This window comes from Eretmochelys imbricata, chromosome 2 (genome assembly GCF_965152235.1).
Source record: "Eretmochelys imbricata isolate rEreImb1 chromosome 2, rEreImb1.hap1, whole genome shotgun sequence".
Taxonomy (NCBI): domain Eukaryota; kingdom Metazoa; phylum Chordata; order Testudines; family Cheloniidae; genus Eretmochelys; species Eretmochelys imbricata.
In genome coordinates this window covers 261,300,471-261,324,642 of record NC_135573.1, presented here as the reverse complement: position 1 = coordinate 261,324,642, position 24,172 = coordinate 261,300,471, and the positions used below count along the sequence as shown (strand labels likewise).

Sequence of the window (24,172 nt, the reverse complement as noted above, 5' to 3'; positions counted from 1 at the left end):
CCACCACCTCCCTAGGTAACGCATTCCAGTGTTTCACCACCCTCCTAGTGAAAAAGTTTTTCCTAATATCCAACCTAACAAACCTTGAGTGATCTAGGGCCCAGGTTTAAATTATTCTGGGGATTTATTTATGGTTCTTAATTATAGTGGTGCGATGTTTTCAGTTTTGCTTGCTTTCATCATGAAGCTAAGTAAAATACAGCGGTTTTTTGAGCAGGGTTTTGCTTTGAGTTTGGGGTTCATGGTTGAACCTCAAATCTCAAAGTGGAGCTCAGGGAGGATAGGTATGAAATTACATGAACTGAAACTACAAACGCATTCGCAGCCACCCCCTGCAATGAGCATTGCATGGCTCTAATATAAAATACCTGGCTTCAGAAGTGAAAATATGAGATCACTACAAACATGACAAGGCAACGTGAGGTTATAATTTCAGCCCCAGCTGGTTCGTTTAAATATGCCACCAATTTTCTGCACTCCAGAACAGCAGTAATTGGTGGCACAAAAGACACCCGATAATCCCTAGAACAAGTGCTAACCTGTGTCTCTCTTTGCTTGGCCAAGATGGTGAATGGAAGACCCTTGTTACTGACATGGCTGATTGCTGCTACTATGCCAGTAATCTCTCCAGGGGCTTGGTTTACGCCTTCCGGACAGCCTGCATCAGTAAAGCTGGAATGGGACCTTACAGCAGCCCGTCGGCCAAAGTAAAGATTGGTGAAAAAGACCAAACAGGTAAGCTATTGGGTGGTGGTAGAACATCTACACTATCGTACCTTCTTTGTGTGTACACTCAGGGGAAATGAAGCATAAACCTGGAGGAACTCCATTGCCTCCAGTCTGTTTTAGGGTTTTGAATCCTAGGTGCTGTTGTTCATAGATCGTCCCTCAGCTGACAGCAGGATGAGTTGTGAGAACTCCTAGCCTTGGCATCTTCGGATTGAAACTGTAGATTACTTGTACAGGAAAGACCACTTAATGCTCATTTAAGTGAGATCACTTAATGCTCCGGCATGCTCATTTAATTTGGGCAATCCCCAGGGAATAGAATCAGAGTAATGTGTTTCAGTTGAGTGAAGCGTAGGCTTAATAGTACACCTATGGAAGTGGTGAAAAGTCCATTGAAATGCCATGGCCCTGGTGCCGTCTACAAGACACAACTCAGTAGTTCATTGATGTGAATTGGTGTTTGTGTCTGTAAAATTCCCTTTGTTCATTTTGGGCTATTTCTCTGCTTAGCGAGTCAAACTTATCCCATAGTTTTTCTCTATAGTTTAATGGTTTGTTTGTATTGTTGCTTATTTTTAAAGAAATCCATTAAATGAGAAGGACTCTCCCAGCAGCTGAAGGCATCCCTCTGAGAACTGAGATAATGGCCTATCTGGCATTCTGTTTCATAGAATCATAGAATATCAGGGTTGGAAGGGACCTCAGGAGGTCATCTAGTCCAACCCCCTGCTCAAAGCAGGACCAATCCCCAATTAAATCATCCCAGCCAGGGCTTTGTCAAGCCTGACCTTAAAAACTTCTAAGGAAGGAGATTCTACCACCTCCCTAGGTAACGCATTCCAGTGTTTCACCACCCTCTTAGTGAAAAAGTTTTTCCTAATATCCAACCTAAACCTCCCCCACTGCAACTTGAGACCATTACTCCTTATCCTGTCCTCTTCTACCACTGAGAATAGTCTAGAACCATCCTCTCTGGAACCACCTCTCAGGTAGTTGAAAGCAGCTATCAGATCCCCCCTCATTCTTCTCTTCTGCAGACTAAACAATCCCAGTTCCCTCAGCCTCTCCTCATAAGTCATGTGTTCCAGACCCCTAATCATTTTTGTTGCCCTTCGCTGGACTCTCTCCAATTTATCCACATCCTTCTTGTAGTGTGGGGCCCAAAACTGGACACAGTACTCCAGATGAGGCCTCACCAATGTCGAATAGAGGGGGACGATCACATCCCTCGATCTGCTCGCTATGCCCCTACTTATACATCCCAAAATGCCATTGGCCTTCTTGGCAACAAGGGCACACTGCTGACTCATATCCAGCTTCTCGTCCACTGTCACCCCTAGGTCCTTTTCCGCAGAACTGCTGCCTAGCCATTCGGTCCGTAGTCTGCAGCTGTGCATTGGGTTCTTCCGTCCTAAGTGCAGGACCCTGCACTTATCCTTATTGAACCTCATCAGATTTCTTTTGGCCCAATCCTCCAATTTGTCTAGGTCCCTCTGTATCCTATCCCTGCCCTCTAGCGTATCTACCACTCCTCCCAGTTTAGTATCATCCACAAATTTGCTGAGCGTGCAATCCACACCATCCTCCAGATCATTTATGAAGATATTGAACAAAACCGGCCCCAGGACCGACCCCTGGGGCACTCCACTTGACACCGGCTGCCAACTAGACATGGAGCCATTGATCACTACCTGTTGAGCCCGACAATCTAGCCAACTTTCTACCCACCTTATAGTGCATTCATCCAGCCCATACTTCTTTAACTTGCTGACAAGAATACTGTGGGAGACCGTGTCAAAAGCTTTGCTAAAGTCAAGAAACAATACATCCACTGCTTTCCCTTCATCCACAGCACCAGTAATCTCATCATAGAAGGCGATTAGATTAGTCAGGCATGACCTTCCCTTGGTGAATCCATGTTGACTGTTCCTGATCACTTTCCTCTCATGTAAGTGCTTCAGGATTGATTCTTTGAGGACCTGCTCCATGATTTTTCCAGGGACTGAGGTGAGGCTGACTGGCCTGTAGTTCCCAGGATCCTCCTTCTTCCCTTTTTTAAAGATTGGCACTACATTAGCCTTTTTCCAGTCATCCGGGACTTCCCCCGTTCGCCATGAGTTTTCAAAGATAATGGCCAATGGCTCTGCAATCACAGCCGCCAATTCCTTTAGCACTCTCGGATGCAACTCGTCCGGCCCCATGGACTTGTGCACGTCCAGCTTTTCTAAATAGTCCCTAACCACCTCTTTCTCCACAGAGGGCTGGCCATCTATTCCCCATGTTGTGATGCCCAGCGCAGCAGTCTGGGAGCTGACCTTGTTAGTGAAGACAGAGGCAAAAAAAGCATTGAGTACATTAGCTTTTTCCACATCCTCTGTCACTAGGTTGCCTCCCTCATTCATTAAGGGGCCCACACTTTCCTTGGCTTTCTTCTTGTTGCCAACATACCTGAAGAAACCCTTCTTGTTACTCTTGACATCTCTCGCTAACTGCAGCTCCAGGTGCGATTTGGCCCTCCTGATTTCATTCCTACATGCCCGAGCAATATTTTTATACTCTTCCCTGGTCATATGTCCAACCTTCCACTTCTTGTAAGCTTCTTTTTTATGTTTAAGATCTGCTAGGATTTCACCGTTAAGCCAAGCTGGTCGCCTGCCATATTTACTATTCTTTCGACACATCGGGATGGTTTGTCCCTGTAACCTCAACAGGGATTCCTTGAAATACAGCCAGCTCTCCTGGACTCCTTTCCCCTTCATGTTAGTCCCCCAGGGCATCCTACCCATCCGTTCCCTGAGGGAGTCGAAGTCTGCTTTCCTGAAGTCCAGGGTCCGTATCCTGCTGCTTACCTTTCTTCCCTGTGTCAGGATCCTGAACTCAACCAACTCATGGTCACTGCCTCCCAGATTCCCATCCACTTTTGCTTCCCCCACTAATTCTTCCCGGTTTGGGAGCAACAGGTCAAGAAAAGCTCCCCCCCCTAGTTGGCTCCTTTAGCACTTGCACCAGGAAATTGTCCCCTACGCTTTCCAAAAACTTCCTGGATTGTCTGTGCACCGCTGTATTGCTCTCCCAGCAGATATCAGGAAAATTAAAGTCACCCATGAGAACCAGGGTGTGCGATCAAGTAGCTTCTGCGAGCTGCCGGAAGAAAGCCTCATCCACCTCATCCCCCTGGTCCAGTGGTCTATAGCAGACTCCCACCAGTACATCACTCTTGTTGCTCACACTTCTAAACTTAATCCAGAGACACAGGTTTTTCTGCAGTTTCGTACCAGAGCTCTGAGCAGTCATACTGCTCCCTTACATACAGTGCTACTCCCCCACCTTTTCTGCCCTGCCTGTCCTTCCTGAACAGTTTATAACCATCCATGACAGTACTCCAGTCATGTGAGTTATCCCGCCAAGTCTCTGTTATTCCAATCACGTCATAATTCCTTGACATCACCAGGACAATTGAAAGGATTCCACTACACCAGAGAAATAGCCTTGCCCATCTCAATGTAATTTACCAACCCTCGCCCTATATGCTTGCCTTAGGCCAGGAATTCTCAACCGTTTTTATACTGTGATCTCACAATCTCTCCTGAGCCACGATCCAAATTTCTTTATGCCAGTACACACAGTGCTTCCAAGGAGGTGCCATCATGTTTCATACGGTGCTCCTATTCCAGAGGAATATGCAGGAAGAACCAATGGCAAGTGACTGCAGAAATTCTGCTTCAGCTGATAAAATGAAACATGGAGTAGAAGCAGGTTACCGGTCCACAGGCAATGTCTTGCCATCTCATTGAGGGCTGTGACCAGGTGGCAGGTTGAGAACCAGTGGCCTAGGCTAATATAGACTAATTGCTTGCCATTTGCAGTGAGACAGAGCAGCAAGTTCTTCCATTAGATCCACTGGTCCTCTAACCTGCCTATGTCATAGGCTAGTCCAGAGGAAACTCGTAATGGGACATGTCTACACTGGGGCTGGAGGTAGAATTTCCAGCTCAGGTAGACCTACCCATGCTAGCTCTGATTGAGCTAGCACGCTAAACATAGAAGTGTAGCTGCAGGCCCATGAGCGGCATGACGAGCTGGCTGCCCTGAGTGCAATCCTGTCAGAGACCTAGGTACATACTTGGGGTGGCTTGTGTCATGGCAGCTACATTGCTGATTTAGTGCGCTGGCTTGTTCAGAGCTAACCTGTGAATGTCCCCCCGAGCTGGAAATTATACCTCCAGCTCCAGTGTCAGTAACCCTGTGTTCAATCCTGAAGGTGTTTCTTTGCACTACAACAGGGGTTCTCAAACTTCATTGTTCCGCGACCCCCTTCTGACAATAAAAATTACTACACTACCCCAGGAGTGGGGACCAAAGCCTGAGCCCACCCCAGCCCCACTGACCCGGGCGGTGGAGGGGGGACAAAACTGAAGTCCAAGAGCTTCAGTCCCAAGTGGGGGGCCTGTAACCTGAGTCCCAACATGCAGGGCTGAAACCCTCAGGCTTCGTCCTTGGGTGGTGGGGCTCAGGGCTTCAGTTTCAGCCCTGGGATCCAGCAAGCCCAACCTAGACCCAACCCACAGTTTGAGAACCGTTGCACTAGAATGTGATTTGGTGCCTCTATTGTGAGACATTTCACAAATGTGCCTGCTGACATCTGAAATACGGTAGCTGCCTGTCTTCATCTCTATTGACAAGAAGATACCCAGGGATGACAAAGCAAGGATTTGAACTGAACTTAGTGTTGTTTTCTCTTATACATCCATGTCTCTCTTTCCCTCTAGCGTTTCAATCTGCAAAGCAGACGTTCCCAGCTGCTACAGAGGGTGAGAGTGAAATAATGGCACCAGCAGAGCCTTTTCCAACCCAGCAAAGCTACGCCTTCCAGACAGAGATCAAAAGGTATAAAGGCCAGAAACCCACAGTTAAAACACTCAAATGTTCAGGGGAAAATGCTTCAGTTTGGACCCTAAAACTCAGAAATGTCACTTTTATAAACCTACCGGCCACCCACCTGTTACCTGCCCATTTACCACTTTGTTTTAATGAAAACATCTCCAGTAGCACAGGATACTGGGCATTGCTTGGTTGCCCTCCTCTTGTCTGACTTGATATTGCCATCATTAAATGAATCCTGAGCCAGACCCTGCTCAAATGGACATGTGTAGGTCTCTCACTAACTCCATACACGTACTCACCAACCAGGGCAGATCCCACTCCTTCCAGGTAGATAAAGCTTGCCATTGAGCGCCTGGGGTTCATAGCAATTCAAATCCAATAGCCAGACATCAACTGTAACAGATCCATAGGCCCCCAGAATTTCATTGTCCTTACTGTATCCCACACTGTGGCAGAGGAGAGGGGCTTTCCAAGAGGTGGGACGGAGGAGAAGATGGGGCCACTCAGGACTCACTCCGGGCAAGAGTCTCCATCACCTTGTAGAGGCCCCCCCCCAACACTTAGGAACTAGCCCATCCCCAAGGAATTTCACATCTGGGAATTAGCCAGTGTCCTAAAAGGTAAAAGACACTGAATCAGAATGTGGGGTCTAAACACTGGATTCTTGCTAAGAAGCCCAATAATGTACAGCCCAGCTATCCTCTGGGCTGGTAAAGGATTCTCTCTTAGGCTACCTTTACGCTTGTGAGCTCAGTTCACTGAGACGTACTGGTGCTAGCTGTCATCGAGCTGGCACGCTAGAATAGTAGGGCAGCCATGAGCAGCAGCACGGGCCAGCCATGCTGAGTACGTCCCCATGGAGTTCAGGCAGGTTTGTACTCGGCACGGCTAGCCCATGCTGACACTGCTTGTGATACTCCGAAGACACTACTATTTTTAGCATGCTAGCTCCTTCACACCCCCAGCTCCAAACATAACATGTAAACATACCCATCATTGCACCTATGCATGGCGGATATTATTCACAGGCACTAGAGGTCAGGCTTTTGCTGCTGCCATTAAAAGTAGCCATACGCTTTCACTTTAAGGAAGTGCAGACTTACGGTCTCTCATGCCAGCCCAGCATGATCATAGTTTTCACTCCAGGGTCTGGATGCAAAACAAGCAGTAGGATGCTGTTGATCCTAAGGTAGGGCAGAACCTGGCTCAGGCTACCTTGTTCCAAGAGCAGCAGGAGAAGTTTAACTTGCCCCTGTGCTTTTGTTGCTCCAGGGGGCGTTTCAGCATCGTCAGACAGTGCAGGGAAAAATTAAGCGGAAATGCGCAGGCAGCCAAAATTATCCCCTACCGGCAAGAAGACAAGCAGACCGTGCTCCAGGAATATCAAGTCCTGAGGAAGCTTCATCACACAAATATAGTCCAGCTGCAAGGAGCCTACGTGAGCCCACGGCACCTAGTGCTGATCCTGGAATTGTGCGTGGGGCCAGAGCTACTCCATTGTTTGGCTGAAAGGTACACATCCCACTGTACCTGCTTTCTTTGAGGCTGGTGTAGCTAGTGAAGCATCTGTATTGTGGATTTTTGCCCACCTCTTCATTCTGGAGCATCTTCTTCCACCCAGGTTTTCCCCCAGTCTAATCTCGTACTACACTTGTGATACATCTCCTTTACTCCCCTGAGACTTGTTTGGATCTTCGGCTTCCGTGGATCAGCCACAAAACCAGTACCTATGGAGCACCACCAGAGATGAAGGGCATCAATTATTTGAATGCATCTGTTCGCTGCCTTGATTCCCACAGTCTCTCGTTAAATCCCAGCTCTCGAGTGGCCATAAAGAGGCTGCTCGTTCTGGCCGAGCGTAAATCCTACCTTTAAGGTGTAAATGTACAATAGATGGCATGGGGATTGTGTGTGGTTCAGGCAGCCTTTCCACCTATTCCCATTTCTCCTTCAGCCTCCCCCTAATGGCTGAAAACTGATCAGATGACATCTAATGAGTAAGAAGGGAAGGCTAAGCCCATGATCTAACCACAGGAGCTGCATTCTGGTCCCACTCTGCCACTGACACCCTCTGCAGCCCAGTCACTTAATTTCTCAGCCTCAGGTGTCCATCTGTAATACAGGCATAACAATATTTACTTACCTTCCCCCAGTGGAGCTTCGTGAGGGTTAATTATTAATGACTGTGAAGTATCTGAAGCTGATGAAAAGTGCTGATCCTATTAGGACTTAATGGGAATTTTCCTATTGATTTCAGTGGAACAGGAACAGGCCATTAAAATACGCAGGAAGGACAGTTATGATTTTTACTGTTTCCTTTATCAGGACATCCTATTCAGAGGTGGAGGTCAGAGACTATCTATGGCAGATCCTCAGTGCAGTTGAGTTCCTCCACGCACACCACATCCTGCACTTGGATCTGAGGTCTGAAAACATGATAATTACAGAACCCAACCTGCTTAAACTCCTGGACTTTGGCAACGCGCAGTTCTACATGCCAGACAGAGTCATTACCATGGATAGGTGCATTGACTACGTAGAAACCATGGGTGAGTACGGTATGTCAGTGCTACGTCAGCATGGCCTCGGGCCCCTGCTAGATGGAAGGTCAAACTGGGACAATGGTGGGAGCGACACTTCATAGATGTGTTTGTAGATGCTCCCATTCATTGCCTGGCAGATGCTCCCGTTGGTTGCCAGCTAACAGGAAATTGAGGTCGGCCTCAATTCTCTTAAATTATTCCCACTTGTGCTATAATGGAGGTTATAGAACTGGATGTTTCTGCAGTGTCCAGAATTCACCGTGAATTTCCTGGTCTGGATGATGCTGGAGTTCAGAAGGTTTTGAGTCTGCCTGTGTGCTAGCCCTGGCCTGCGGTTGGCTGGTGCAGTGGCTAGAACTGAGTGGAAACAGCAACCTTCCCAGCTTGCTTGTTCCATTGACTCAGTGACTGTAACTCATAAATATCACATTGGTTGATTTAAAATGTGAGACAATGTGAAGCACAATGTCTCATCATGCAGTCACTGCATGGGCAAAAGCAATGAACACAGCACTAGATTTGCAATATATACCTAGTAAAGACAAAGCTTTTTGGAGATGTGTTTGTAGGTCTCCATTTGTTTGGCTTCTTAAATGACTCAGGATATTCATGGGGTGTCATGCATCAACCTGTCCTCTGTAACAGACCTTCTCTTCCTCGTCTCTTGGGAGCATAGCAAAGATTAAAACTATCACACTGAGCTTTTCTGCTAGAATAAATGTTCCATCTTGTAAGGAAACTCAACTCATACTGCTGTGCCTTTGTAGCTCCAGAACTGCTGTCAGAGCAAGGAGCCCTCCCGCAGACTGACATCTGGGCTGTCGGCATCACCGCTTTCATCATGTAAGTTGTTCCCTTGCAAAGAACTAGAAATACAAGTGAATAATCACAATGACGACACAATTGGCATCACAGAAAAGTGGTGGGATCATTCACACGACTGGAATATCGGTATAGAAGGATACAGCTTGTTCAGGAAGGACAGACAGGAAAAAAGGGAGGAGGAGTTGCCTTGTATATCAAAGATGTGTACGTTTGCACTGAGGTTGAGATAGAAGAGGGAGGCAGACCTGTTGAAAGACTCTGGATAAGGATAAAAGGGGTAAAAACCAAGGGTGATGTTATGGTCGGGGTCTACTACAGACCAACTAACCAGGGAAGAAGAGCTGGATGAGGCTTTTTTTAAACAACTAACAAAATCGTCCAAAGCGCAGGACTCGGTGGTGATGGGAGACTTCAGCTACTCAGACATCTGTTGGGAAAATAACACAGCAGAGCACAGATTATCCAGCAAGTTCTTGGAATGCATTGGAGACAACTGTTTATTGCAGAAGGTGAAAAAAGCTACTAGGGGAGAGGCTGTCCTAGATTTGATTCTGACGAACAAGGAGGAACTGGATGAGAATTTGAAAGTGGAAGGCAGCTTGGGTGAAAGTGATCATGACATGACAGAGCTCATGATTCTAAGGAATGATAGGAAGGAAAACAGCAGACTAAAGATAATGGATTTCAAGAAGGTAAACTTTAGCAAACTCAGAGAATTGGTAGTTAAGATCCTGTGGGAAGCAAATAAAAGGGGAAAGAGTTCAGGAGAGCTGGCAGTTTTTTAAAGAGACATTAAGGGCACAAGAACAAACTACCCCAAAGTGTAGGAGAGATAGGGATTATGGTAAAACACCACAGTGGCTTAATCAGGAGATCTTGGAAGTTTTTAAAAACAAGTTGGACAAACATCCGTCAGGGATGGTCTAGGTTTTCTTGGCCCTGCCTCAGTGCTGGGTGCTGGACTTGATGACTTCTCATGGTCCCTTCCAGCCCTACATTTCTATGATTCTATGGGTATGTGTACACTACGAAATTAGGTTGAATTTATAGAAGTCGTTTTTTTAGAAATCGTTTTTATATATTCAAGTGTGTGTGTCCGCACAGAAAATGCTCTAAGTGCATTAAGTGCATTAACTCGGCAGAATGCTTCCACCGTACCGAGGCACGCATCAACTTCCGGAGTGTTGCACTGTGGGTAGCTATCCCACAATTCCCAGTGGGTCTCTGGAAATGAGATTCAAAAGTTCGCGGTTCTTTTCCTGTCTACCTGGCCAGTGCATCTGAGTTGAGAGTGCTGTCCAGAGCGGTCACAATGGAGCACTCTGGGATAGCTCCCGGAGGCCAATACAGTCGAATTGTGTCCACAGTACCCCAAATTCGAGCCGGCAAGGCCGATTTAAGCGCTAATCCACTTGTCAGGGTTGGAGTAAGGAAATCAATTTTAAGAGCCCTTTAAGTCAAAAAAGGGCTTCATCGTGTGGACAGGTGCAGGTTTACATCGATTTAACGCTGCTAAATTCGACCTAAAGTCCTAGTGTAGAGCAGGGCTATGTATTAGCAGGAGTGTTGTAAGCAAGACATGAGAAGTAATTCTTCTCCTTTACTCAGCACTGATAAGGCATAATCTGAAGTATTCTGTCCAATTCTTCAGGAAGGATGTGGACAAATTGGAGAAAGTTCAGAGGAGAGCAACAAAAATGATTAATGGTCTAGAAAAGATTGAAAAAAATGGGTTTGTTTAGTCTGTAGACTGAGTGAGGACATAACAGTCTTCAAGTACTTAAAAGATTGCTATAAAAAGAAGGGTGATAAATTGTTCCCCTGAACCACAGAGGATAGGACAAGAAGTAATGGGTTAAATTGCAGCAAGGGAGATTTAGATTGCACATTAGTGTAACCTTGCCACACCTCACCACCAGATGTCAGGGTGGAGCTCATCCTGACACTGCTTACATCAGGAAAAAACTAGATAACTGTCAGAGTGGTTAAGCACCAGAACAAATTACCTAGGGACATTGTGGAATTTCCATTATTGGAGGTTTTGAAGAACAGGTTAGACAAACACCTCTCAGGGATGGTCTAGATAATACTTGGTCATGCCTCAGTTCAGGGGCTGAACTAGATGACCTATGGAGGTCCCTTCCAGTCCTGCATTTCTGTGATTGTGGATTGCATCAGTGGAAGGCAGCTTTAAATCCACTAGAGTTTCAAAGGAGATCCACCAGCAGAGATGCACTAAGGGCCTACTGCATCAGCTCAGAATAGCCAGAGTACAGTGGCATTCCAGCCACGTCCCTCCTCCCTGGCCACACACCCAGAACTGAGGGTTGTGAAATAGAGTGGTTTAAAGCTGTCTATGCTGGCTCCACACTGTCTGAGGTGAAAGGAGTACTCCCCGATGGGCTGCCTTTATAGGCCCTTTGCACAGCAGGATTGGTGTCAAGGGGCCATGTTGCAACACAGAATCAACCCACACCCACCTTTCATGCATGGCTCGGCTCTCCAATAAAACTCAGCCAGCACAAGCACATTAAAACTACAGGAAGTAAAAAGGCAAACAAATCATTCTAATGAACCCTTTCATGCATGGCTCGGCTCTCCAATAAAACTCAGCCAGCACAAGCACATTAAAACTACACGAAGTAAAAAGGCAAACAAATCATTCTAATGAACCCTTCCTCCAATAAATCATCTCGTCTTCCATTTCCTCTTCCCATGCAATGCTTCACAGCACAGGTGGGGTCTGCTTCCTCGCACTGGCCCAGCACTTCCCAGGAGTGCTCAGCAAGGAACTGGGAACAGTCAGTTGCATTTACAAAGAGGCCTTTCCCCTCGCGTGTCGATTTACCCTCCTTTTTTGTGTTAGGCTGAGTGCCGACTACCCCCTCAGTTCTGATGTAGCCTGTGACTTTCTGAGAATCGCCAAGAAAGGGAAGGTGAAACTTACCAGATGCTACGCGGGTCTGTCCGGGGGGGCCGTGACATTTCTTCAAAGCACGCTGTGCGCAAATCCCTGGTAAGAGGATGTTTGCTTTCCAGCCTGCAAACCTATGCAGGGCCCAGTTACTGCTCTCTTCTCTCTCTCTCTAGCCAGCTACCTAACTTCCTCTCACTGCGTGTCTCCCTCTGATCCAGACTCTTGTTGACGCTCTAGCTCTCTTCCTATCCTAGGGGGAGGCCATCGGTAGAGGAATGCCTTCAGGCTCCATGGCTCCAGGAGACGGGATTGGATGGCAGACAGCAAGTGGTAGTCACTTTCTCAACCACCAAGCTGAGGAGTTTCCTAGCAGAACGGGAGAAGAAAAGGAGCCTCTTGTGTTCAAAGTATGGGCTGATGATCGCTCAGTGAACTGGCTGGTAGCCCAGTGAAGAATAGATTCCCCTCCCCCGCCCCACCCCACCCCGACAAATACTTGCACTGGGGGTTTGGAACCTAAGTGTTGTATCTGGTTACAGACCTGCTGCAGTAAACCAGTGACCCTGACGCCTTAGAGAGAGATTTGAGTGAGCAGGTCCCATTAGACATGAGTGAATGGGAACTGGATCTCTGGGTGGCTTTGAAAATCCTTCCCTTAGAGTTCCAAGACTGCACATAATGCCGCTCAGTGACCTCCCCACAAGGTCCAGCAGCAGCACAGAAATACCAGACCCCCAGCCACATCATGAGCCTTTCGGTCATTACTAAACAGATCCCCTGCGATAACAGCAGCTTCAGCTTCTGATCACCTGTGCTCATGTGATATGCAGGTCTAGTTTGTCTCTCAAAACCATAAGGAGTAAGTAAAAGATTTCCCTTGGAATGCAGCACTGAGCTGGGGCAGAGGAAGCTATTGAATGATAGTGCCCCAGGATAGAATCAGACTAAATACATCTTCACTGTTTAAAAAAAAATCCATTGTGTGGCTATCAGATGAAATGTGTAGTGTGTGTGTGTGTGTTTGTGTGTGTGTCTTCTAGGCAGAGTTGTAGGTAACTGGAGCTATAAATAACATTTGTTCAATAGGGCATCTGATGTGTCTGTCACATAGTAGCAGGGGCTAGAGTTGACATACACAATCAGCATGCAACAGTGACTGGACCCAGTGTGTAACGTACCAGGGCCGTGTTCACGTACAGCCACCATAGTCATCCGTGAGGACTGAACCCAAGACAAAACACAGGCCTCTGCCACGCACACTGAAAAAGAATTCTTTCCTCTGGAAGTAGCGGGCTGCTAAGCCTGCCACTAACACACTCAATACAGGAGTGTTACATGCACAATCTGCACATTACTGCAGACAAGACTGTAACCGGGAGTCTCATGGTGCCTAGACAGTAACTGTCCCAGGTAAGCCTCCCTCTGACCAGGCCAGAATGAGCCATGCTACATTTGTTTCCAATGGAAGTCAGTCTTGCGTGTACCTTGTACGACAGGAGATACATGGTTTTGCCTGTTCAAGAACAGCCATTTGTGGCCATCTTCCTGCTCGTGCAAGAGAAAAGGCACTGATATAGTCTTGATTTTTCAGTGGAAGACCAAATTAGCCCTTTGTATGCTACTCCTATGGATGGCCCAGATCATGCCGTCTCAGACACAAGCCAATTTCTTCTGCTATGCACTAACAGAGTGGCAGAATGTAAAGCATGCATCATTGGGGGGTCTACACATGCCCCTGTGCATTGTGATATATGCAGCACGGACTAAAATCCTCAAAGGATTGATCCTTACCGTGATTATAACCACAGTGAATATGAGCTTTGGGACAGGTATTTAAAGTCTCCAGTCTTTATGATCGGAGGGAAAATATATCAGACACCTAGTAGCTTAAAGCAATCCCAACTTGCTTTATCTGAATCTGTTGTCTTAAAAATGTAAAACACTCTGTTAGGAGTTTTATGCCGATTTTGCAGGTCACTGCCATGATATATTGATACGGCTTCTGTAGGGTAGGTGGCCCCTGCAGGTAGAGACTTGGCACAATTAGGATTTTAGAGCGAGGCATTCTCTCTCAAATGAGCACTTTCAGAAAGAAAACTTTTGTCCACATCTGGGAGAGACTGTTCTGAAACTGCAAAGGGCCATACTCTGGGCCTTGAGTGAGTGGTTCATTGCAGTGAACTCTCTACTTTGCCTGGCTTGCTGTCGAAAGTGACCTCTGCATGCTACCTTTGTTGGCTGCACTGATCTGTGTCCGTGGGTACAGAGGAAATGCCCACTCATGGGGTGACTTTCATAGGAACAGCTCTTCCCCGGGACAAACACCAGTTCCACAGATGCTCGGGGGAGATGTGACAACCCCAGGAATCTGCAGTGATGAAGTTAGGGTCATTTTTCCTTAATGCCAACCATAGCCTTTTAAATCAACCACACACAACACACGCCTTTTCACTGAAGCAATCAAAGTAGCACAATGTTTTCCATTATGCTTCTTCTACACAGCAAAGATCACTTATGCTAGACCGTTTGTTAGCAGTGCTTGCCTGCTGCTGGCGATGCCAGGTACATCCGGGTGTGATGCACCTGTCGTGCCACTGAATGTACGAGACACATCCAGGCAGAATGTACCTGTTAAGCTGCTGAGAATTCTGGAAATATCTAGGTGGAGCACAGCTGTTGAATGTGCTTGGTATATCTAGGTAGAACACACCTGCTGTGCTGCTGAATGTATCAGATGTATCTAGTTAGAATGTGCCCGTTATGCTGCTGAATGTGCTGGGTGTATCTAGGTGGAACACCCCCCACCATGCTGATGAATGTTCTGGGTGTATCTAGATGGAACACCCCTCATACTGTTGAATGTTCTAGGTAGAACACCCCTCGTGCTGCTGAATGTTCTATGTGCATCTAGGTGGAACACCCCCATGCTGCTGAATGTTCTAGGTGTATCTAGGCGGAACACCCCCATGCTGCTGAATGTTCTAGGTGTATCTAGGCAGAACACCCCCGTGCTGCTGAATGTTCTAGGTGTATCTAGGCGGAACACCCCCGTGCTGCTGAATGTTCTATGTGCATCTAGGTGGAACACCCCCGTGCTGCTGAATGTTCTAGGTGTATCTAGGCGGAACACCCCCATGCTGCTGAATGTTCTAGGTGTATCTAGGCGGAACACCCCCATGCTGCTGAATGTTCTAGGTGTATCTAGGCGGAACACCCCCGTGCTGCTGAATGTTCTAGGTGTATCTAGGCGGAACACCCCCGTGCTGCTGAATGTTCTAGGTGTATCTAGGCGGAACACCCCCGTGCTGCTGAATGTTCTAGGTGTATCTAGGCGGAACACCCCCGTGCTGCTGAATGTTCTAGGTGTATCTAGGCGGAACACCCCCGTGCTGCTGAATGTTCTAGGTGCATCTAGGCGGAACACCCCCATGCTGCTGAATGTTCTAGGTGTATCTAGGCGGAACACCCCCGTGCTGCTGAATGTTCTAGGTGTATCTAGGCAGAACACCCCCATGCTGCTGGATGTTCTAGGTGTATCTAGGTGGAACACCCCCATGCTGGTGAATGTTCTAGGTGTATCTAGGTGGAACTCACCACTGTACTGCCGAGTCCATGCTAACTCTTCCATTATGAAAGATGTTAATAGAAAATCATCAGCTCAATAGGTACACTGTAATACCACTATCACATGGGTTAACCCCTGCTTTAACTTAGGCTTCTGTTGGTACTAGCTGTACAGCAGTCAAAGGCACATGTCACAACAATGACCTTGACCTCATTAAGTACAGAATTTGCATGTCTAAAGGCATTCTGCCACTTGGGCGCCTGGGCTGTTGATTTGTAGCTCTTCTGATATATTTGGGAGATGTGGGAACAGAGTTACTGGAAAATGTATTTCAGTTTGATTTTTAAATAGAGGCCACAACATCCTGGAGTTTAGTGTCTTCCATTGTGTCTAAAAACTGTCAAGGATTGTTTTCATTTACATTTGATGGTCTTAGCATTGTATTTCTTTTGTGAATATAATCTCTGCGTTTATGTGAAATGACTCATGTGTCTATTGGTTCTGGTGTGGTCGGTTTATTTCACCAAATACCATTTGGTGACTTTCATTACAAACGGTGTTTTGCTCATAGTTCTGTATCCAGAAGCATTAATGGAGATGGGAGCAGGAAATCAGTTCCTCGTGTGCTACCGTTTCATAAGATCGTGAAAGAGTGAGCGTGTTTAAATGGTGACAGCCTTTCCAGTCATATTTAATGCACATTGGTAAGATCCTAAAATGCACAGCACTAAGGTTCCTTATGATGCTTGTACAGCAAGCAGCACAGGAAATGCGGCTGAAACTAGAGGACGTTTAACTAGACTGGGGAGAGCAGACACAGCTTCAACAGACTATGAAGCTCTGAATTTCAAAGTTACATTGTCGCCATAGTCCAGTGTAGGAGAGGGTGCTTAGGTCTTAGGGCCCAATTCTGAGCTGAGTTCCGCTGAAGCTAGAGGAGTTACTTTGGATTGATACTGGTGTTACTTAGATCAGAATCTGGCCCATAGATTTTCAGGATGCTGTCTTCCCTCCAACTTAATATCATAGCAATCAGATGTGCTTTAGATTGGCACAGTCTCGTGCTTTGGTTTGATTTTTAAGGTGGAGAGGGGTCAGTTTGTGAAGGGAAAACCCATTTAAGAGTAAGATTCTTAATGTAGGTTAACATATATCAAGACCTGGGCTCATATCCCTTTTCTCTTTCTTATGCAATTCAAATTAACTGAGTTTGCTTCCCTAATTTGCATGCATTTTGAACATGTCAGAAGTCTGTGCACTCAATACTGTTTTGTTAAATAAACTATGTTGACAAAGAAGTTAGACCATATTTTTTGCTGTTATTCTTTTCCTATAATTATAGTACTGTAGCATTCAGGTGTGTCAATCAGACTCAGGGCCCTTGTGTTCTAGGCACAGCACAAATACATCCTAGCTGGATGCATACTTAGTTCTTTACTTAGGACGATTCCTGCCTCCAAATCATTTTGGTTGCGCCTCTTCATATTCTTTCTGTTGGATCAACATCATTCACATACCGCGGTGCCCAGACTGAATACACGGTACTGGTCTCTCCACTGCCAGAGAGAGAAGTACTACCAAGTCCCCATTGCGTGATGCAATGCCTCTGGACACCAGCCCCAAACCCCATTGTTTTGTTTCATTTTCAAGTCACAGCATCTGCTTGAAATAAGGACTCATGCTCCTTTCTGGCTCCTTTTCCTGAGCCTGCAGTGAAGCCATAGACCTGAGGGCAATCTCGTGGCTAAAACTATGTACCATGGGAAACAATCCTCCAGGGCAGGGATGTGGGAGAATATCCCCCAGAGGATACAGGCTCCTGCAGGGAGCAGGGACAGAGGGAGGAGGGGAAGCCAAGGAACACAGGGGATCGTGGGAGACAATAGAGGGAAGGGAGCAAGTGGGGCGCAGCCAGCCTGAAGACTCGGTCAATTTCCCTTCCGTTGCGGCAGAGCGGGCCCGGCTGGGCTGCACAGGAGCCGCAGCCATGGGAGAGCCCAGCCCTCCTCCACCTCCGAGCCCTCGGCCCCCATCCTGCTGCTGCACCTCATGGGGCCAGGGGGCTCCCAGCGCCCCCCCGCCTCACCTGCACAGGCAGCACCGCTCGAGGGCAGAGGGAACCAGCACCTGCCCTAGCAAATCCCCATCCTCCGGGGATGGGCATCGGGGCAGGGAGGCACCAGCTGGGGGTCCCCGGGAGCACCAGAGCGGCTGTTGGACCTGCGGGAGAGTCTCTGCCAAGCCCTCCTCAGGTCCAGGGCACTCCAGGCTCAGCTCTCGGGCTGGGGAGCCCACACACGCTCGAGTCCAGCGGCTCATTGCTCGCTTCCCCCCCGTGCAACCTCTTGGTTCACTTCAGTTCCTGATCCAGAATTCCCCCTGCCCTGCCCTGCCCCACTCCAGGGAAGGGCCCTGCAGCAAGTGGTGCTGGGAGAAGCCCTGCCAATGCACCTCCAAAGCCAGGGGCTGGCCCACGGTCCTTGCCCAATCGCTGGTGCAGCATCTTCCCTCCCAATGCATCAGAGATCACTCCACTGGGTTACTGCAGGAAGTAGATCATTAATCTAGTCCAGCTCTGGTTAAAGGTCGTACCAGTCAGCCAGGTGATTGACGCATCAAATCCAATGTTTATTCCATGTTGTTGCAGCCCCGTTGGGCCCCAGATATTAGAGCGACAAGGTGGGTGAGGCAATATCTCTTATTGGCCCCACTTCTGTTGATGAGAGAGAGAGAGAGAAAGTTTTCCGCACAGCGCTCTTCTCACCCAGACCTGAAGACAAGCTCTGTGTAAACGGGACAGCATGTGTCTGTCACCGAGGGCAGTTGGAGCAATAAATGATCTTACCTTCCCCACCTTGTCTCGCTAATATTTATTCCACCCAGGAATTGGTTTCCAGCACATTCAAACGTGAGGGCAACTGGGAAATACATCAGCAGGCAAAACCCCAATCAGGAATCCAGCTAACCAATCATATCGAATGACTCACATTCGTGACCTGTGGCTGTTCCTTTCGCAAAGAGCTGGGGAAAAGGGGGAATCCTATTTTATTTGTTTCAGACTTGAAGCTGGGTGCAGAACACAGAAGCAACATATCAGGAAATGTCCATGCAAAGATAATGCATTCAGTGGGCCCCATTCCAATCCCGCCGCCCCTTCCACGATGCCCACAAACTCTGTCCCAGAGCCTGAGCGCTGTGATTTAAAGGGATGTGAGATTGCTTTTGAAATGCAAAAAAAGGAATCTTTCTAAGTGATCTCTACCCCTGGGTCTAGAGTGGCACCACTCCAGGATTTCCCAGGATCAACGCTTTGTTGCGGCAGCTGTTCTGGGAAATGGGTCCAGGTGCTCAGTAGATGCTGCAGCAGGGCTGGCCTTAGGGGAAATGGTGCCCTGGGCAAACATATATTTTGGCCCCCCTGGCTCCCATGATAGTGAAAGGTAATGTGGGCGTAGCAGCCCTATTTCCCCTGGCCCCCGTGGGCGTGGTACGCCCCAGTGCCTCTGGCCCCTGTGGGAGTGGCAGCCCCATTTCCCTGGCTCCTGTGGGCGTGGCACCCCCCCATTGCCTCTGGCCCCCCGTGGGCGTGGCACCCCCCATTGGCCCTGGCCCCCATGGTTACCTTTTCAGTTTCTCTGAGAACTTGTCAATAACACTGGAATCACCATGTGTTGCTGTATCTGGTAAGTGCAACTCTCCACAGGCTGGGCTCATTCCAGGTTCCAAGGTAGACACAGTTGTTCTGTGTGCCTGATTCGCTGCCTGGACCTAACCTATTTAGGGTTGAGAAGGAATTGTCCCCTAAGTCAGATTGGCAGAGAGACCCTTGGGGTTTGTCACCTTTCTCTGCAGCATGGGGTCACTTGCAGGTTTAAACTAGTGTAAATGGTGGATTCTCTGTAACTTGAAGTCTTTAAATCATGATTTAAGGACTTCAGTAACTCAACCAGAGGTTAGGGGTCTATTACAGACAGGGCCATCCCTAGAGGGGCGAGGCAGAAGTGACAAATCCATCACTTCTGGGACCGACCGCGCTGGGCAGGGGAGGCGGTGCCTCCCCAAACAGACAGGCGTGGCCCCACCCACACTCCACCCCCCCCTTCTGCCAGGTGTTGTCGGCAGCAAAAAGTGCCAGGTTCAGTTTTCCAGGGGATCCTTCTAACGACTTGCAAACCACCAGCTCAAGTCCCTTCGGAGACCTGGGAAACTATACACCATCCTGGGTGCCCCAAAGGGCAATATTTCTCCACCCCCAAGCCCAGAGTCCAGGCATTTGAAACCAAGAGGACTTTAATAAAGGGGACACAACAGAATGAACTGGGGGGGAAGCTACAATTTACAAACTAACAATATTAGGTAAGACTCAAACATGGTTAGGGTGACCCCCTCTGTGATATCAGGCATATGTGATATCAGCCTCTTGTGCCTTCCTTTCCCAACAGGATTAAGAGCATTTTATTGCCCCCAAACTCAAAACGTTATTGTATGTTAACCAAAATAGCCCAAACTGTCACATAACTGAAATGCAAATGAGGTCTGGCCCAATCATCGATTCGAGATTTTTTGTCGTCGAGACCTTGCAAAAGTAGCCCAATCGACAAAAAATCACTGAGGTTGGCAACGTTGCGCCAGACACATTGCAAAGAAACTGATTCTTGTGAGATTCTCACTCCAGACACCAGACACCAGACACTTTTGCAGACACCAGAAGTTAGGCTAAGAATCCAAATATAGGGCACTCAATTGAACTTTGAAATTTGGGGGAGCGGGGTGTATTCATCCATCACTGTCATAGAATCATAGAAATGTCGGACTGGAAGGGGCCTCAATAGGACATCTAGTTCATCCTCCACACTGAGGGACCATCCCTGACAGGTGTTTGTCTAACTCAGTGGTTCTCAACCTATTTACCATTGTGGGCCGCATCCAATACTACCTGAATGGCCCTGAGGATGTCACATGGGCTGCAGCTCTGTGCTGACTGGGCCACAAGCGGCCAATGGGTTGCAAGTTGAGAACCACTAGTCTAACCTCTTCTTAAAAACCATGAGTGATGGAGATTCCACAGTAGCCCTAGGTAATTTGTCCCAGGGCTTAACTACCCTGACAGCAACGGGTTTTTTCCTAATGTCCAGCCTAAATCTCCCAGCATGATGTTCTTTTTTTTTTTTTACATTGCCCATTATCCTATTGAGTCAGACCCCACCTCATGGTGGTGTTAAAAAGAACCTTGTTACAGTAGTGGTTTAAGTCTAAGGGGTAAACGCTTTCTCCCATTCCCACTTGGCAATAGTGAGGTTCTGTTAATTGTTTCAGGGGCAGTTCAGCTCAGAAAACAGAACCTGCTTCTTCTCTGTGTAATTCTATAGTGTTGTTGGGTATAAGGGGAAAAAATAACAAGGAGCTCTCACAACAGACACAGATAACAACATGGGAAAAGATACAGGTATGATCTCTACAAAAAGAACAGGAGGACTTGTGGCACCTTAGAGACTAACAAATTTATTTGAGCATAAGCTTTCGTGAGCTACAGCTCACTTCATCAGATGCATTCGGTGGAAAATACAGTGGGGAGATTTTATGTACACAGAGAACATGAAACAATGGGTGTTACCATACACATACCATACGATCTCTGGTAGGGAAGAAACTGAAGAGCAAACAGGGGAAGGAAGAGAAAAAAGAGTAACAAAAGCGAGAGAGAGGTAGAAAGTTGCATTGGCTAAAGAGAATGTTAATTGCTGCTATGGTCCAATTAAATGTAGTGCACTTATGTGCTTGGTTATATCTTTGGAATGCATCAGATTTCCTTGCAGGTGATACTCTAGGATCTCCTTAGAACTTCTTGCCAGTTAATATTTTCTGTTGCCTAGGCTTGATTGTACTTAATAGCTGGTCCCTTGGCCCCAGACACAACACAGGTGTGTCCTGATGAGGATAAAATATACTTTGCTCCTGCCATTAGACTGAACCATGTTGTGTTCTTTAATCAGATGAATCATCCAATGTTCTAGCCTAGCCCAGGACACACCTGAAACACAGTTCAGTTCCCTTTATGTGGTCAAGACTGAATCACATTTTTTACCCAGGTCAGGGGAAGTGTCGCATTATAGTTTGTTCCCCTGACATAGTAGGAATTACACTGTAAAAACAACTTTAGATCAGTTGCTATTATAGTGATTGTCACTTGGACCTGAAAGTGACACTCAGGGCTTGCCTACACAGTGAGTTAGTGCATGGCAAGCCAGAACTCTGCAGTGCACTAACTAGCCATATGGACTCTGCTACTGTGCACTAAAAGTTCTGCAGTCAAAGCACACTATGGAACATTTAGTGCACAGTAGCAGGGACCACATGGCCAGTTAGGGTGTGGCAGGCTGCTGTATGGTAGATTCAGTTGACCTAGTTCAAAAAAGAAGTAGATCAGTTCCTGGTGGACAGGTTAATCAATGGCTCTTAGCCAGGATGGGCAGGGATGGTGTCCTGAGCCTCTGTTTGCCAGAAGCTGGGAATGGACGACAGGGGATGGATCACTTGATGATCACCTCTTCTGTTCATTCCCTCTGGGGCACCTGGCATTGGCCACTGTTGGGAGACAGGATACTGGGCTAGATGGGCCTTGGTCTGACCCAGTCTGGCTGTTCTTATGTTCACACTTTGGCTTGCTGTACAGTAACATCTCTTGCAGATAAGGCCTCAGGAGCCTGACTGATGAGACGTGAGAAGGTCAGTGGGAGGCTGCAGATAGAAATATACATGATTTAAAAGCATCCCATTGTGCCTTCCTAACCTTGTAATCTTGCTGTTGTTCTATCATCTACCCTCTCTTGTTAGTTACTCAAGTGAGCCCTGATTCAGCACAGCACTTAAGCATGTGCTTAAATCCTTTGACTTACAGTTAAGTACTTGCTTAACAGCTTTGTTAAATTACAGCCCAGGTAACAAACAAGAGGAGAGGAGTGGGATGGGATGCTGGTGATAAAAGTAATAAGATTACATGATTACCTAGGGGTAGCTATGGGCACAGCTTGATGGTTCTGAATTGTAAGTTCTTCTAAACACAAGTCAAGCCCTGCCTCCACCAACTCTCTCATTCCTTCCAAAAGTTTTCTTCTTATTGCCTGTAGATGATCGGTGATTCTTCTCTTAAGATGTGTTTGTTATTTTACAAGAAATAAAAGTTAACCTTACTAAACATGAATGGTCAGGAACACTCTTCTTACCTCATGCCATATTTCCTTTTGTCCAGTTTTCTGTCACCTCCCCAGATCTTCATAACTTCTTAAAACCAATTGTCAATTGTTCACTAAGCTTTATAGTTCATTCCTTTAACAGCCTACGACACAGCATGTAAAATTTTGTTTGAGTGCAAAGGAGCAAGAAGAGTTAGTCTGACCATATATGTCCAGTAAGCTTCCCTTCTATTCCCAGTAAAATCATGGGATAATGTTAAATCAAAGCCCAAATAAGTAACACACAAGCTGAGGGCAGTTGGGTGAAAATTTTTCCTGTCATCTGGACTGACTGATTTGTGTATGTTCAAATTTTCCAATTTTTTATCAAGAGGTATTTTAAAAAGCTTGTCTTTCATTGCTTCCTAATTGTACAGACTTTTACTCCTGAGGCTAGATTTAGAAAAGGAACAGAATAGCTCACGTATTTGTGATTCTTCGATTTTATTTCCCTCCTAATTTATTAATGGAACTACTTTTCTAGGAGTAAAATTTTCAAAAGCAGCTACATTTTTGAAAATACCTTTAAAAATCTGTCCACAGGTCACTAAGTCACTGAAAATGGGAATTAGGCACTTTTGAAAATTGTACATATACTACTTTTTGCTCTGATATATTTGTAAAAGTCCTTTTCCCGCTCACTTAAGTGGAGCAGCCAAATGAAACCGGCAAGACCTCTGGATTGTTCCATTTTCTTATCAAGCAGAGTATTGGGAGGAGAGAAGTAAGTCCTAGGAAAATGTCACTGTGCCAAATTGCCAGATTCATTCCCAATACAACCTCTGCTTTAAAGAATAATAATTCCTGGGACCTAAACAGGCTGACAGCATTCTTTTAATAAAAATAAAATTTAGCAAAGTACAGCGGGATTATAGTCAAGACAATTTTAAATTAATCTCTGGTATCCATGTTCCTAATCCCTATATAAAGAATGTATTTGTCCTATGTCCATTCAATATATATTTTAATAGAAATATAGAATATCAGGGTTGGAAGGGACCTCAGAAGGTCATCTAGTCCAACCCCCTGCTCAAAGCAGGACCAATCCCCAATTTTTGCCCCAAATCCCTAAATGGCCCCCTCAAGGATTGAACTCACAACCCTGGGTTTAGCAGGCCAATGCTCACACCACTGAGCTATCCCTCCCCCCATATCTAAATGCACAGTCAGACATTTCAGATTTACAGTAAGAAGAGTGGAAGAAATAAAAACCCATAAATCCATGCTAAGGAAACTCTTCCTATTCCTATTTTCCTTCAGGAAATTCACTAACACTCTTGTTTTCTTTGCATGTCAGCGAGCATTCACTTACACAGCCCCTTACAATTCTGTAACAGGAGATAGGGGAATTTCTGCAGTGAGTCGGAGAGTTCCAAGGTGAGAGCAACATGTAGAGTGAACATTAACATTCTGAGCAGTGCTGTGTTGCCAAATAAAGAGACAGGTTATAATAACCATCTAACAGGTATGGAAGATC

General features: G+C 46.7%; 1 protein-coding gene across 1 annotated transcript in view; it reads left to right on the top strand.

Annotated features, from left to right (window-relative positions):
• OBSCN (obscurin, cytoskeletal calmodulin and titin-interacting RhoGEF) overlaps positions 1–15,563 on the top strand; it is a 300,816-nt gene extending 285,253 nt beyond the window's left edge. Inside the window, exons 111-120 of the mRNA XM_077808766.1 lie at positions 565–717; positions 1,435–1,445; positions 4,658–4,676; positions 5,538–5,616; positions 6,886–7,125; positions 7,939–8,162; positions 8,924–8,999; positions 11,848–11,997; positions 12,153–12,305; positions 14,810–15,563. Coding sequence (XP_077664892.1) covers positions 565–717; positions 1,435–1,445; positions 4,658–4,676; positions 5,538–5,616; positions 6,886–7,125; positions 7,939–8,162; positions 8,924–8,999; positions 11,848–11,997; positions 12,153–12,305; positions 14,810–15,563 — 1,859 coding nt within the window. The remainder of the gene's footprint in view (positions 1–564; positions 718–1,434; positions 1,446–4,657; positions 4,677–5,537; positions 5,617–6,885; positions 7,126–7,938; positions 8,163–8,923; positions 9,000–11,847; positions 11,998–12,152; positions 12,306–14,809) is intronic.
• Positions 15,564–24,172: the final 8,609 nt, after the last annotated feature.